At 54.1% G+C, this 16,229-nt stretch overlaps 1 protein-coding gene across 2 annotated transcripts in view; it reads left to right on the top strand.

The window, feature by feature from the left end:
- Positions 1 to 7,799, top strand: part of PTPRE (protein tyrosine phosphatase receptor type E) — a 118,637-nt gene extending 110,838 nt beyond the window's left edge. For both annotated transcript variants that reach the window (XM_090278683.1, XM_090278684.1), the window contains 8 exons: positions 106 to 255; positions 554 to 647; positions 1,664 to 1,740; positions 2,434 to 2,568; positions 4,820 to 4,945; positions 5,783 to 5,949; positions 7,058 to 7,193; positions 7,467 to 7,799. In XM_090278683.1, coding sequence (XP_090134809.1) covers positions 106 to 255; positions 554 to 647; positions 1,664 to 1,740; positions 2,434 to 2,568; positions 4,820 to 4,945; positions 5,783 to 5,949; positions 7,058 to 7,193; positions 7,467 to 7,541 — 960 coding nt within the window. In that variant the 3' untranslated portion in view covers positions 7,542 to 7,799. The remainder of the gene's footprint in view (positions 1 to 105; positions 256 to 553; positions 648 to 1,663; positions 1,741 to 2,433; positions 2,569 to 4,819; positions 4,946 to 5,782; positions 5,950 to 7,057; positions 7,194 to 7,466) is intronic.
- The last annotated feature ends 8,430 nt before the right edge of the window (positions 7,800 to 16,229 follow it).

The raw sequence follows: 16,229 nt of genomic DNA, 5'->3' as shown, positions 1-16,229 counted from the left end.
AGCCATCCGACTTTTGCCCCAAACCTCCTCCGCCCCTGGAGCTGCCAGCGTGAGCGACCAGGGCCTGCGGGGCGCACCCCATGGCCGCCTGCTATGTCCCTGCAGATGCAGTACACGTTCATCTACCAGGCCTTACTAGAACACTACCTCTACGGGGACACCGAGCTGGACGTGTCCTCCCTGGAGAAGCACCTGCAGACGCTGCAGGGCACCACCACCCACTTCGACAAGATCGGGCTGGAGGAGGAGTTCAGGGTGAGTGTCCCGGCAGCCCAGGAAGGCGGGGCCGACTCGAAGGAAGCCGCTTTCCACACCGCCCTGCTGATGGGCCCCAGAGAAGGCGGCGGAGCCAGCCCTCCGTGACTTGCCAGGGAGGGAGAACACAGCAGCCTCCAGGTGGGGGACAGCGTCCCGCATGCAGTTTTTACTTCCCAACACCCAGGGGAAGTCTGGGGACAGAGGCAGATACTGGTGCCCGGTGTTAGGAAGCTGGGGGACACACTCAGGAGTGTCAGCACTTTGACCGCATGGCTGTGTCCTGTTCTGATTGCAGAAATTGACGAATGTCCGGATCATGAAGGAGAACATGAGGACAGGCAACTTGCCCGCGAACATGAAGAAGGCCAGAGTCATCCAGATCATCCCGTGTAAGGCGGACGGCCTTGGGGTTCAGCGCCTGGCAGGGCAGGCCAGGCTGGCTCCCGCCACTGAGGTCCCGGGCGAGTCACCCATCTCCCACTTCCATTAACCAGGGCTCAGGCCAGGGCGCCCTTGGGGCTAAGTTCCCCTGGGGGCTCAGTCCAGTGTGGGTGGGAAGAGAACACCCACCTGGGAAGCAGCCAGTGGGCCTCACAGTCCGGTGCATGTCAGGCAGCAGCTTGTGCCTTGGGCTTAGAGGTGGGAGGGGGAGGACTTCCTGGAGGTGGGGAGTGGCCTCAGCATGTCATTGAATCCTCCCCCAAGCCCGGGCAGAGGGTTGGCACCCCCTTAACACAGAGCAGGAGTTCTGGCCGCACAGCTGAGACCTTCCAGGGAAAGGCCTTGGTGTGGGCCAGATGTGGGCAAGGGCAGAGCCAGGACACTGGCCGGCCCGGGGCCTTGGGCGAGGGTGGGCCAAGGAGTGGGCCACAGTGGTCAGAGGAGCGATATAGGGAGGGGCCCACCTTGAGAAGGGGGGCTTCCTTATTGCTGACACCCCCCCCTGAGGACCCCCAGTCCCTGACACCAGCAAGTTCATAAACAGACTTGCTCTGAGGCCACTCTGTGCACAGGAAGTGCGTGAGGACCATCTGTGCAAAGATTTCCCAGCTCAGACTCCGGAATCGTGGCCGTGAAGTCCCTGGCTGGCTACTCAGGTGGCCTCCCTGGCCCCTTCCCTTCCCCCCTTAATTGCAGTGTTTGTAATGCTCTTGTTCGGGTACGGGTCCTCTCAGTTCATGACGAATGAAAACACCACCTGGATTATTTTCAGGGCTTTCCTGACAAAACACAGCCTCCCCGAGCCACTTTAATGCCCCTGTTTTATAAAGTCACCCTTCCGAGGAGTTGACCTTGCTAAGTGACCTTAATCGTGAGGTTTACATCGCGGAGGCTGGCAGCCACAGGTTCAAGGCTGCAGGGCGGGTTGGTGTCCCGCTGACTAAAGGAACGTGCTGCCTTGCAGACGACTTCAACCGTGTGATCCTGTCCATGAAGCGGGGTCAGGAGCACACAGACTACATCAACGCGTCCTTCATCGACGTAAGTCTTGCGGTGCTGGCTGCGCTGGGCGGGGCGGCCCCTCGTCATGGGTCCTTGACCAGTTGCTGTCCTGCTCAGAAAGGCTTGAGGTGCCTGCAGAAATCCACATGACCTCATTAGAATTACTTGCTTAAAAAGATGAATGATGAACTTTGGAAATAGAGGAGATAGACCCAGTGGCAAGTCATTCACTATTTTTTCATTCTGTCTTTAATATAAAGCGATTTTTCTTGTGCATCTGTGTCAACACCGGCTACATATTGGCGCTGCTTCCTCTGTCTCTCTTTCTTTGTCTCTGTCTCTCTCTCTCTGTCTCTCTCTGTCTCTCTCTCTCTCTCTCTCTCTCTCTCTCGGGCCAGGTCTGCATTAGCATTTCTGTTTGCAGATGAGAAAACTGTGCTAAGGTCTCTGGGAGACGGTGGGCCAAGGAGTGAGCCATGGTGGTCAGAGGAGCAAGTGGAGGAACTGGGATTTCAGCCAATTCCTCTGACTCCACCCCCAGGCTTCTTGGCACAACCGTGATGCTAACTTAGGGGGAAACGTGTTGGCAACTGATGGTCAGGCGTCTGTTTTCAGAGGAAGTGGGCGTCCCGAGCTGTTCTGTGCGCGGGTGCCCGCGTGCATGGCCCGCTGGGGTGAGGCCCGGGCCACGGAAGCTCGGACTTGGCCTATGACCTCTGCTCCCATCTGCAGGGCTACCGGCAGAAGGACTATTTCATCGCCACCCAGGGGCCCCTGGCGCACACGGTGGAGGACTTCTGGAGGATGGTCTGGGAGTGGAAGTGCCACACGATCGTGATGCTGACCGAGGTCCAGGAGAGAGAGCAGGTCAGGGGCGGCCCCCACTGGGCCTCCAGGGCCCATGTACACACCTGAGACCCCACTCCCCGCCCCATGTGGCTGGCGCCCCATTGCCCACATCCCTCTGCCGTCAAGGGTGAGGTCCAGCCTTAACTTCGGTGCGAGGTGGAGCTGCAAAAGGTCTCATTTCTTTCTTTCCTTCTTTGGTAACCGTAACTACCCACAGGCTTTCGTTCTTAGATTTTATTTAACCTGCCTTGAAATCCCACCATTTTGTGTTTGCCACAAGTACAAATTTGGTCTCAACCTGTTGGAGAAAAAGACACATGTTCACTTTTTTCAAGACAGAAAGATAGGTGTATCTAATTGGCACCGCCCTGGTCAAGTTGAAGGGGTCAAAAGTTTTTGTTTTCCTGGAGATCCACCCATGACCTTCCTGTGTCATGTATTTATTTAATACATAATAAGTGCTTGTGAACCCGCCATCCGACTGAAAACCGAAACTTTTGCCAGTAATGTCCATCCATCTAGGTATCTCCGCCAAGATGTACCCACTCCCCTAAATCTGTGTTTTGATTTCTCCCCTTTTTCAACAGCAGCTTTATGGAGATATAATTCACATACCAGTCAGTTCATCATTTTAAAGGATACAGTTCAGCAGTTTTCATCTATTCACAGAGTTGTGTGTTCATTACCACACTCTAATGCCAGATCATTTTCGTCGCCCTAGAACAAAACCCCAACCCCGTGAACAGTCACTTCTCATTTCTCCCTCTCTGTAGCCCCTTCCACCATAAATCTACTTTCTGACTATGGATTTGCCTGTTCTGGACATTTCGTATAAATGGAGTCACACGGCATGTCTTTTGCAATTGAGTTCTCTCCCTTAGTGTAATGTTTTCAAGGTTCAGCCGTGCGAGCGCATGAGGAAGCTCTTCATTCTCTCTTACTGACAAGCACTACTCCATTGTCAGGCTTGACTGCATCTGGCTCATCCATTCATACGTCCATGGCCATCAGAGCTGTTTCCCCTCTTGGGCTATTGTGGGTCCTGTTACGAGCATTCCTGTTCAGGTTTTCACCTGAATGAAATGTCTTCATTTCTCTTGCGTAGGTACCTGGGTGGCATTTCTGGGCCACAGCTTAACCCTGTATCTCCACTCATATTAGTGACCATTTTGAGGAAGTGCCAGGCTGGTTTCCAAAGCAGCGGCCTCACCTTACATTCCCAGTAGCCACATGCAAAGGCTCCAAATTCTCCCCCTCCCTGCCAACACTTATTATTGTTTGTCATGGTGATGAGCCACCCTCGTGGAAGCGTTCTTTGCTTCAAGCCTTTTCTGTCAGAGGGGTGCCTGTCTACAGAAACGACGCTTCTCTAAGGGATCCTGGCCATTCTGATAGACCTCGTGCATCCACATCCGCCACGCTGTCCAGCATCCTCGTTCCTGGTCACTACGTCGGCGTAAACGTCATTGCTTCATGGCTTTGATTTGTCTCTCTGACTCCTATGAGGCCAAGCGCCACCTTGCGTGTTTAGAGACAGCACTTTCCCTCTGTACAAGGTGCCCATCCGTGCCATTTACCCATTTTTCTGGTCGACTGTCTGCCCTTTTCTTCACACTGACCCTCGTTGGTTTTGTGTATTACAAACGCCTGTCACAGCTGACGGCCTGACCTTCACACTCTTCCGATGTTGGCTGAGGAAGGGAAGTTAGTTTTATTGTCATCTGACTTTGCAGTCTTTCGTGTCACGATTGCTTTGCTCTTTTGGGGTCTTATCTACTAAATCCTTCTGTTCCCCAAAATGAAAAGATACCTTCTGCTTCTAAGGCTTTCGTGGTTGTGTGTTTCACTTTAAGTCCTAACCTGTCCAGGTTTCTTTTTATTACGGTTCAAGGCGGCCACATAGGGATGGGCAGGTGGGCCGCAGCCAGGCTCCAGGAGGGGCTGTATATTTACATCAGCCTTTGTAGGAGTCCAGTTTCATGGAGAACCAGCTTTTCAAGCTTCCTGTATTGAATGATCCCTCCTGCCTGTCAGCTCCCTTCTGTCCTGAGTCACAGTTCCAAATACACACATGCCTGTGCTGTTCCCTCGGTCAACAGGCCTTAACGGGCATTCAAATTCATATTCACGTCCTTTTATTAGTCAGAAAAAATAGGTTAAATGGCTTGAGAGCCATTCTATGTCATGCTGTTAAAACTGCTGGAAGAAAAAAAACTGCTGGCAGAAAAGTATTTATGACGAGACTGCAACTTTTATTTTACCCCCCAAGGACAAGTGCTGCCAGTACTGGCCAGCAGAGGGCTCTGTGACTCACGGTGACATCACAATCGAAATCAAGAGTGATGCCCTCTCTGAAGCCATCAGCATCCGGGACTTCCTAGTCACTTGCCGCCAGGTATTGCTGCCACAGCGGCTGGAACTGTGGCCGGAGCACACCGCAGCCTTCCCTTGGGTCCTGCTCAGCTCTGCTCCTCCAGCCCATCCCAGAGCCCCTTGTGGGTGTCGAGGGGCAGATCTCCTATGAAATTCAGACCTCCAAGGTCACCTGCCTCCTGGCTGGGGGACAAGAATGGGGGGATGCAGAGTGGCTGACTCCAAGAGGCCTCCCGTTCCCCACTCCAGAGAAATGATGGTGACGTGGGCATGAGGAATAAAGGGGACAGATGGAGCCACAGAGGCCTCGCCAGGGCTCTCTGCTGGGTGCCTTTCAGAGCCCCTGGCCGTCCCGGCCCCACTGGGTCCTGGGCTCTGCCCCAGGAATGGGAATTGTGTGGGTCAGTCCTAAGGGCGTCTATGGGACTTGGTTCTGAGCTCAGGGCGGCCAGCACCGCAGAGCCGGGCTCGCCCGAAGACTTACCTCCTCCACAACAGTCATGGAACTCCCGGAAACTGGACTCACCGCTCATGACGGGTCTCAGGCCCTAGCTTCTCAGGAAAGAGATGGCCTCGGTCTCTAGCAAAGCTGCCAGGGGTAACCTAAAGGGGGAGCCCGGGGACGTCCTCTGGATGTCTGGCTCTCCACTCGGACAGAAGTTCTCCAGCCCCTCGTGAGCATGTCCACAGCCTACAACAGCCTGACCAGGACCCTCGGGCCGGCCAGGTGGTACCAAAGGCCCCACAGAGCTCCAAGTGTTGCCTTGAGTGCGCCCGAGGGTGGCTGGCTCTGGGGCCTGTTCCCTGGCAGAGAAGGGCGCGGGACGCAGCACCACAAAGATGCCCTTTCCTCTCGCAGCCTCAGGCCCGCCAGGAGGAACAGACCCGCATGGTTCGCCAGTTCCACTTCCACGGCTGGCCCGAGATCGGGATCCCGGCGGAGGGCAAAGGCATGATCGACCTCATCGCGGCCGTGCAGAAGCAGCAGCAGCAGACGGGCAACCACCCTATCACGGTGCACTGCAGGTGAGACCCAGTCCCCACCCACTGCAGGTGAGACCCAGTCCCCGCCCACTGCGGGTGTGACCTGGTCCCCGCCCACTGCAGGTGAGACCCAGTCCCCGCCCACTGCGGGTGTGACCTGGTCCCCGAGCGCTGCAGGGGAGCGCCCCCTGCTGGGGCCCGCGCAGACCACACCCCGTTCAGGGCTCCCAGCGACGGAATTTCCCTCGACTGTATTTTCACCTTCTCTTGCACACATGCACACTTCACTTTACACACGTGCCGTCTTATACATGCAGAATGCACTTAGTGGGCGGAGCTAGGGAGCAATTCGAGCACACCCATTTTAAACCATGAAAAAGGATCCCCAAGCACAGCTCAGACAGACCCACTCCCGAACTTCAAGACACTGGTCTCGAGTGTGAAAGATAGTTCTGGTTTAGCGGGATGCCCCAGCTCCGCGTCCTTTCCCCTGGGCCAGCGCTGGAAAAGCAGCCGGCGCCATGAGGTCTGCACCGGAGACCCGCCTGGGCGCGCTTGTGGCCTGGCCAGCAGGTGGCGCAGATGCCTCCGTTCTCAGTCCCAGGTGCCTTTGTCGAGGTCACTTAGAATAAACCAGAAACGAGTTCCTTCGTGCTCTGTGCTGACTTCCCAAACCCAGACTGAGTTTAGAACGAGCTGGGCACCCGCGATACAAAAGCGAAGAGGTCCTCAGGGCAGGCGCGGGGACAGGTCCCAGCAGGGGAACAGGAGCCTTGGAGTCTGCCGGCCTGACCTCTCCTTGGACCTGAACCAGGAGGCTTTGCATTTATAACAAATTCCCCTGGGGCGGGCAATGCTGGTCTGGGGACCCCACTCTGAGAAACACGACCTTCCCCGGGAAGATGGCGCGTGGTTACGGCAGCTCACACTGTGCCCGGGCGGGATCCCATTCGGAAGACGTCCGTCTGCTGTGACGAGGCGGGCGTTCGACGGTGAAAAGCTAAGCTGCGTATAAACTAAATGATCCTTAAAAGTCCACGCTCGCGTGCGCTTCCCGAGGAGCCTCAGCGCTCAAGTGCGGGCTTGGCGCTGTCCCGTTGTCACCCCCACGAGGGATGCGTCACCTGCATTACGCACTTTCTCCCCACAGTGCGGGAGCCGGGCGAACAGGTACATTCATAGCGCTCAGCAACATCCTGGAGCGAGTGAAAGCCGAGGGGCTTCTGGACGTGTTCCAGGCTGTGAAGAGTTTACGACTTCAGAGGCCGCACATGGTGCAAACCTTGGTAAGGACCTGAAATGACGGCGCTGTTTCTGGGGAAACGCGCTAAGTGGGAACTGCCCGTGGGCATTTTCTATGTGGGAAAATCCATTCGTTTGGAAATTCTCTTGTGCCTGCAGACTAAATTATGTAACAGAGGCTGCTATGCCTAAGGGTGTACAGGGTTGTAATAAACAGTCAAAATGCCTTATGTCTTCCTTTCTAATGCTTCTCCTAATTAAATTATTCAGACAGTTTTTAAATTTTATTTTAATGTACTCTTGGTTTTCTTTTTCAGGAACAGTATGAATTCTGCTACAAAGTGGTACAAGATTTTATTGACATATTTTCTGATTATGCCAATTTTAAATGAAAGTTCCTGCCTTAAAATATTTTTTAATTTAATGGTCAGTATATTTTGTAAAAATCGTGTTAATTTATTTCATAGTTGACATTAATATCCTTTCTAATTTCTTTGTATATATTTTGTTATGCTTTGAGGCCACCTGCTATAAAGTTATTTCATCTTAAATACCCTCTTTCGAAAACTGGAATAATGTATTAAAGTCAAATAATATCCCATAAAATATATATTTCTGCCAATATCAGTAAATATTTTAATTTCTCATTAGATTCATATCATTTAATTGCTCACACTCAGCACCTCTAAATGTTGTAGATCTTATTATGCCAAGTGTGCTTATGCAAAATACTAAACACAACGTTCATGAGGAAACAGTCGGGGACTCGGAAATCAGTTGAAAATTCACTTTCTTAACACGGATTTCTACAGCCCTGAGCAGCGGGATTTTTTTTTAAGGCAAACAGTTCCTGAAGATAAAGAGGGCACGTCGAGTCCTCAGTCCCAGCCCACACGGTTTACCTTTACGTTTTAAAGATTAGAGAAGACTTTACAACCTGAATCCAGGTCTAAAACACATCAGAGTACTTGGCGACTATATAGGGAGACTTAAAGATGCATTTATTTATCCAAGGCTGTGCCCATGCCATTCGTGGCTAAATGACAGGAGACGCCCTGGCCAGGTCCTGCTCACCTCCAGCGTTGGGTGCACGCCCACAGCGCCACCTGCTGTCCGTTCGCCCGCGGGTCTGACGCAGGTGACACCTGCTGAGACTCAAACCAACTGCACTTCTCGCTCCGGCCGTGTCCCAGGGCTCGACGGCAAACCACTGCCCGTCCCGGACGTTCAGACAAAGCCTCGAGTCCGACACCCGCAGAAGCACGGAGCGCACGCCTGGTAGCGCAGCACAAGCATTTTGGTACTTTAAAACCTCTTGTAGAAGCTAAGACTGTTTGTACGAAAAGAAACCTTAAAATCTAGATTTATACAGTTTTTTAAAAAGTCCCACTCCTCTATATTTAATTAAAGAAAAGAAAGAGAAGTCCTTAATCCAGAGGCTAACTTATTTTTGGATGGAAATACTACTGAGACCTTGGACACTGGAAACCAATGGTGGGACTGCCAGACAGGATTGGCTTGTGGGTAAAAAAAAAAAAAAAAGTGGGGGTCGGGGAGGTATGAATGTAGAAAAGTTTAATTTAGTCATAGAGAACTTTCTAGGGCTGTTCAGTGCCTAGCAGGTGGGCCCAATGTCAAAAAGAAGACACCTGGTCTAAGCCACTGGAAGCATTTCACGTGTGCATTTTCGTTTCTTATTTGCTTTTGAAAAGACATACAAAGGCCTTATTTGACATTTCCACTGGAACCTGATTGCACTGCTTCTCCTGTGCTCGCTGCCGGTGAGCGAGATGCGCCGGGGCTGGGCTGGGTTCTGAGGACAGGCTCCCAGTGATCTGGCTCTGCCCCTCCCCCAGCTCCGCTCCGGGGCCAGAGCAGGCGCCCAGCTGGGAAGACTAAAGCACAAATAGGTGCCCACTGTAGCCCCAGGCTAGGCACGCCCGGCAGACTGCCATCCCTTCTCCCTCTCCGAGCACCGTGTCGGCACTTGGGTCCAAGAGGAAAATGCAGGGAGCTTTGCGAGACAGGCCGATTGACCCCGTTTGTTTGCATTGTTAAAATCCCAACCCCTGAGCCTTTCTTTGACTAAAGGGGAAGAGAGACAGCGGAGCTTTTGTTCAGCACCGATCCTAGAAACAGAGCTGGCTGGCTGTGATGAAGGCACCTGGTCATTTATTTGAGGGGTCAAGGTCAAAGTCGAAGGGTATGGATTTGGGTCCAAATTTAGGAGCCATCACCAGAATTCTGCACGCCCTGGAATGGCCTCCCTGGCCTCTCCTGGGGGGAGAGGAAGACCTTCTCAGGGCACCCTAGGGAAGGTGCCCCATTGGGGCGTTCCCTGGGCCCCTTGGGCCGTCCCTGGTGTCCACTGCAAATTCCTGGCGCCCTGTCTGGCTCTTCCAGCTCCAGAATTAAAGCAGAGGCCACTCCATCCCTGGACGGGGGCAGCACTTGCTTGTCGCGGAGGCCCCGTAACTGCCGCCCTGTGGCCCCTGCCAAGGCTCACCAGCGGCCTTGGTGCCCACGCAGGATATGCTGCCGGTCTGTGCAGCCCGGACTCTGAGCTCTTCTTCCCTTTCAGTCAGAGCCCACTGTACATAAGACAGCGCCGGGCCCACCTCGTCCCCTTCCGTGTTTTCCCACGTTGCGTGCCGTTGAGTTCAAATGCCAAACTGCGATCAGAAGACTCGCGTTCTGATCCGTGTGCTTTCCTGGTCACTGTGTGACTCCCTTCACTCTCTCCACGTGCTAATGAAGAATGCATACCAGTGTTTTAAAGGGTATTTTTACGTGTTTTTAAAGTTTTAAAAATGAGCCTGACATATGTTTCTGCACCTGGAGACAGGCCCACGTTATTTTTTTTTTAAATGTCTGATTACTGATACTTTTGTTTAACTAAGTCGTGTTTAATTTATGTGCAATTTTATATGTATGTACTCAGTTTCAACTATCACGCTTTCTTTTAGTACATTTATAATCCAATTTTGCTCTGGTTATAACACCAGTGAATGTCGTTGAAATCTTTGTATGTGCCAATGGCAGGGTCTAAACCGCTCGGGTGCGAAGATAAAACTTACTTCCACTCCCAGCCCATGTCTCTTTATTGAGGAAATCTCTTCATTTCCCCCCTGGGCCTTATGTCCTTTCAGACAAGACGTTCCCTGGGAGACAAACGTTGATTTACATAGACAATGAATTTCAGGCTTCTACAGGTCCTCTCTGAGCAGGCGCAGGAACGAGCCCCCCGCGTGGGTGGGCACGGTGCCCAGGGCTCACTCGCTTGCTCTGCTGGGCTCAGGCCTGAGTGTGCAGGCGGGGAACTCCAAGCCGTGACCCGCCTCTCAGGCAGGGACCTGAGCTTGGAGCAGATCTGCCAGGAACGCAACAGTGTGCTTCAAGGGCACAGCCAGGTGCAAGCAGGAAGCCCTCGCTCGCTGCTTTTCATCCCAAAACCTAACACCCCACCATCCTCATGGCTCTGGCTTCCCCAGCACGCTCCACCCCGTCCACCTGTACCTCCCTCCCTCCCAGCTTCTTTTCAGATATCCCAGGCCCACTGTGGGGCTGCAGCTTATGCTTTCGTTATTTGCTGTACTTATTTAATACATTTTATGAGCCTTGTTCTGTTTGCTAAAATGATTTGAAAATCTTTATTCCACTCTGCGAAAAAAGGGGCACCTGCAATGAAATGCCATTTGCTCCTGTGGACCCTTTAGTTCCAGGGTTTTCCTCATGGGTCTGTGTGCCTGTCCCTTAGGTAAGTGGTCCCCTCTGCTCTAGGTTTGGTGGGCTCGGTCCAGCTGGAAAAGTGGAGGCAGAAGACCCACCCTGAGGTGGTGGACAGAGGAGGGACCTCAGTCAATCAGGGGCCAGCTGACTCAACCTACCTGAGCAGCGGCCTCAGGAAGGTCTGTGTGATGTACATGTATGTGTATGCATGTTTGTGTTGGGGGTGGGTCTTGCTTATAAGTCCTAACCCAGACCTACCACCCTGAATGTGCTGCGTAAATACCGTGCTTACGAACGTGAAAAAGTATGCTCACAGGTGTTAGAGATTTGGGGTTGGAATTGAACCCTGAAGGGTTTAATTAATCAGCGTGTTCCATTCCGCAGGCATGTGGCTAATGGAAACTTTTCTGTGTGTGGGCGTCTTCATTCCGACTGAGACTGAACAGCTCAATGACAGGAGACCCGTTCCTTTCCTTGACTCTGGCCCACCTGTGTGATGCCTCTGACTCACACCTTCAAGTTGTGTGTGTCCCTTTGTGATGGGGCCACTCTGCTTCCCAGCCCAGCTCGACCATCACCGACCCAACACATGCCCCCGCCCCAGCCTTTCGGCAACCTGTCACTCCCTTAGGACTCAGACATAGAGTCCAGAGCTGCACTGTGGCAGCCCAGGTACCAGCAGCAATGACTGATGAAGACAGACACACCCCAATTCACTCAAACGTTTATGTTTACATGAGCCTTGCTCCATGCCAGACACAGGAGAGGAGCGGGGACAGACGGGGATAGCCAGGGACAGCCACTTCCTTATCTCCGCACTCACCGCAGCCTGGCAAGGCAGGTGAATGGGGAGGCGTCCAGACAGGTGACTGGACAGAAGATGTGCCGTCTTCTGACTTAGGGGACACAGAGGGACAGGACAATGGAACGTAAAAAGAGAAGCCGGTAGTTAGATGTACGTCTAGGCTTGAAACGAGAAAAAAGTCCGGGCTTCAAATGTGACTGGGAGGTGCGGGCAGCGGGCAGAGCGCAGGCCTTCGGGTAGGGCCCCGTGCTGCTGCCACCAGCAACGCCTTGCGCAGGGACAGCTGTGTCGCTCCCTGCACACAGTGGGTGCCAGGCACCAAGTAGGCTGACAGGTGCAGTCAGAAAAAGCCCATGTGGGACAGGTGGGTAAAAAGCTCGGAAAATGTAAATGCCACAAAAGCAGAGAAGCTAAAAGGGTATTAGCCTGGAACCGGCGGCACACGGCCGGGGGTGCGGTCGGTCTCAGACGAGAGCGGGCCTAGTTCAGGCAGAGTCACCGAGTGGAAAAGGCCACCGACCAGCCAGCCCTCAACTGTGTTGACCGCTGCGCCCTGAGGATGGGGTCACAAGCCACACTCCAAGTCACCTGTATTCCCTTAGGTGGAAGTCCCCGAGGAGAAGAGCGTCCCGTGCAGAGAACTGACAGCCCTAGGGCAAGGACCACGTGTGTCCCCACTGTCCAGACATTGTCCTGAAGCACCATGAGTCCATTCACTGATCCACTCCCAGTGTTCCCTGACGACCTGCCCAGTGTGGGGACACCGGGACAGAAGCCCCTGACTCTGGGGCTCTGACGGGGACACAGACAAACACAGAAGCATCTACTACGCAGGTGCCGGAGCCCCGGCATCGGGTGGACGGCAGGGACCCATTTCAGGGCTGCGTGTGGCCAAGCTGAAGGCCACGGCTCTGCCCTAACGGCCCCACTGCCCCCCCACCCCATCTTAAAGTTGATCACTTCAGCAACCGCAGGAGCCTCCTTCACACTCTCGGGGTGGGGGTAGGAGGTGGGACAGAACTTCCAGAGCCAGAAACACATAAAAGCTCTCTCCTGACGTCCGCAAACAGCATGACTTACAGAACTCACTGAGATTCCCAGCAGACCCTGTATTAGAACGGATCGCGGGACTAAGCACACCACTTCTCCTCCCTCTGAAGCCCCTCAGCTAAATGTCGTCACTGTCCCGGCGACGTCCGCTTCTTGTCCTCTTGACACACATGCCGTCGTTCTCCTGTTTGGGAAGAAAAACACGCCTCTTCAGTCACTGGAAATGGTTTCTGCAGCCACTCTGCTCGCAACGGCCAAGCCCCATGCCTGCCAGTGTTACTTCTGTTCCTTAAATTCTTGACTTTTTGGTTTTATGAACTTAAATATCAGGTCTTTTAATAATTGTTTGTAACCTATTCTTAAGTTAACACATAATTTTAAAAACTTCCACACAAATACATAGAAACTTTACTAATTAAAAAATGGCACCCCGCCAAGGCAAACGCACTCAGGGTGACACCTCTGGGTCCTGCAGGCTGTGCCCTCCCCACCCTCCCCACGCAGTGTGGGACGGGGCACTTGCTCAGCTCAGTGCCAAGAACTGTGACCCAGGGCCCCTGCTGTGTGAACCCTGAGAAGCGGGGAGAAGGAGGCTCGCCCCAAAACCTAATGCGCAACAGAAGATGACCCGCCTTTTCAGAGTCTGCGCCCCCAAGCCTGGGTGTCGGCACTGTGCTTACAGGGAAGCAGCCGCGGGTCCGAGCTCCCACTTAGCAGCCCCCACCCAGCAGCTGGCAGAAGAGGCTCCCTGTGATGTGGGGCAAGCACTTCCCACCAAGGACGTTACCAGGCGGTCTTTAAGGGGGGGTGGGGGGTCAGAAAGACAAAAGATCAAAAACTGAAGGTGGAGTTTGCATGCAGGTGACTGGAAATAACGGAATGGTGACTGCAGCTGTCTCCTCACCAGAGCGCAGCCCCAGCGTCCAGGCCGTGAGCGCGCTCTCAGGGGGTCGGGGTGGCCGCGTCCCCTCTCGGAAGGTGAAGTGTGACCGTGTGTTAGATGGCAGAGGATGGTGAATGTGCCTGCGGGCACATCACCTCGACTTCGCTGACCAGTCAGCTGCTCTGTCCTGGCCCCTCGTGACTCTAGGGGGCAGGGACATCGAAGCCACTCTGGACGTGGGTGGGCCACATCAGGCCTCGGCGGCTGGCACCGCACCTCACGGCCACGTCAGGCAGGCAGTCCCCCATGGGGTCACAGTCTCTAGCTGTGTCTGGGGATGCAGATGGCTCCCGTGCACAGAAAGGGAACCTTTGTAACTTTTAAACTGACCCAGCCGAGCACGCCAGTGAGGGACCCTGACCGAATTGGATCCAGCTTTGTGGATTCACGTGACAGGCAGCCCAAGGGCTGCTGAGTTTAATGTGACAGTAGGAGCACTCACTGTCCCTCAGCTTCGATGGCATCTCACTCAGAAGGGTGACAGGACAAAGCACTGCCTACTGACCCGGGACTCTAATTAAAGAGCAGAGGTGCCTTATGGACACACCCGCTGGGATTCGCTCTGGCTTTCCAAAGGGACCCCTTGGAGACTGGCAGGGCTGCCTCGCAGCCTAGTCACTTCTGAGGGGCTAAGGGGACTCTGCCTACATGACGTCCGCCCTGGGCTTGCATTGCAGTGAGCAATCAGCAAGCGCCAGCTGCATCAGCCCCCCGTTGCTCCTGCCCGAGGTCTTCCTCCTGTGACTGTCCTGTGGAAGTGGGGGTTCCCAACCCAGAAGTCACTCAACAGTGACAAAGACAAGACGTGCTCTGGCTTCACGCTCCCTGCGCTGTGTAACGGGGAGCCTGCTTCTGTGGACGACATGTTTCGTTTGCTTGTGCAACATGACGCAAAAATTACCCGGAAGCGTTCCGTGCTTATTAAAGAGCAGAAGAGCAAACCACTTGCCTTTGTTGCATTTTCCGCAGACCTCTTGGCAGGCCGAGGCCCTCTCTCCTGGGACTGAGTCTCAGGCATGTGCCCTGTAGGAGGGACTGTCACCCTTCTCGACTTCAAGCTTATGAAGCCTGAGGGTGGGGGACCTCCCTTGTCGTCCCGAGTCTTCTGACGGGCTCCCACAGTGCTTGCCCCGGCTTTCTCCTCGGCTCCACTGGGCACGGACACTGTACCCCGTCTTCCGGGTCTCGGGCGCGTCCTCCCCTCCTTTTCCTTGTCCCCAGAGGTAGGCTTCTGGGCTCTATCTTCTGGGTTTTGAATCCCCACCTCCTGGGAGGGAGTCCCAGGCTTCTTTTCATTCCTCTTCCTTTTAACCTTTTCTGTAGCTAGAAGCACCTCAGGACTTGGCTCTGCTCCGTCGGTTTTATTTGGGACACTGGACCGCAGGGACATACCCTAAAGAATTCAAAAGACATCCACAAAGTGCCAGTCATGAGTAAAGCAAATCTGGAAATCCAACATGGGGAGAAAAAACTCAAAAGGGAACTCAAAGTGGAGCTCACTTGGACATTTTACATGGGTTACTTTTCTAAGACGCCAGTAATCTAAGATACTCGCTTTGTCCCCACGGAGAAATCACCGCCTCTGCCGATAAGCCGTAAATAAGGCATTTGGCATAAATTCCAGCCCCAGAGTCAGATACGTGAACTCTGGTTCTGAGGAGCTCTGGGGGGCATTACAGACTAACGCCCCCAGGTCAGGCAGTGAACGCCCCCTCCCCGCCCCCCATCACTGTCACAAGGCTAAAGCAGAAGAGGAAAATCTGCTTCTGGAAGTGGGCAAGCCTCTCGCCACCCGCTTGGAACCAACTGCTCTCTCGAACAAGCTCTGCCATTGACAGCTCTGTTCCCAGGAAGTCCCCACCTGGGCCAGTGCTGTCGGGGGTTCCGGTGTCCGCACCGAGGCCATTCAGTTCCTGAGAAAGGCTTGTCAAAGTCTGGAATGACCGTTTGGGGCAGTAATTTTCCCAAATTAGCCTAGTGTCTCTCTAAAGCACCACAGGGCTCTTCACTGGGGTCTGCAGTGACTCAGCACTGACAACAAACCTCTTCGGGAAAGGACACCCATGTCTACGTGCAGGTTCCATACGCTCTATTCCAAGTATTAAAGAGAAATGGGGACCAACCCTCCAAAAAGACAACCAGTGACCGTGGGACGGCCACCATTACCTTGTCTGGAGGGGCCCCATCTTCCTTTGGGCCCTTCTTGTTCATTTTCACGTTCTTGCCGGACAGGCCGTCCACAGGTTCAATGACTTCTGCCAGAACTCCCCACCTCCTCTTCAGGGTTGCGGGCTGCGGGGGCTGTGGGGGCCGGGGCTGCTCGCGGGGAGCTGCCCGCTGTCTCTTCCGCGGCGGCTGCTCCTCTGCAGCGGCCTGGGCACCAGCCCTGGTGCGCAGCCCCCTCATGCGGGTGCCACTCCCATCTGCACGTCTCCTCTCGGGGGACAGGGAGCTGCGGTTCACACCTTGTGATCCTGCAGGGTCCCTGCTGTCCCCCAGCTCCTCCACAGGCTTGATGTTCGGGGCCCTGAGGACCCTTCTGGATGTTGGCAC

The sequence above is a fragment of the Furipterus horrens genome, unplaced genomic scaffold (assembly GCF_987537825.1).
Source record: "Furipterus horrens unplaced genomic scaffold, mFurHor1.1.pri manual_scaffold_5, whole genome shotgun sequence".
NCBI lineage: Eukaryota > Metazoa > Chordata > Mammalia > Chiroptera > Furipteridae > Furipterus > Furipterus horrens.
The sequence above is the reverse complement of the archived record's forward strand: the minus strand, read 5'-3'. Positions and strand labels throughout refer to the sequence as shown.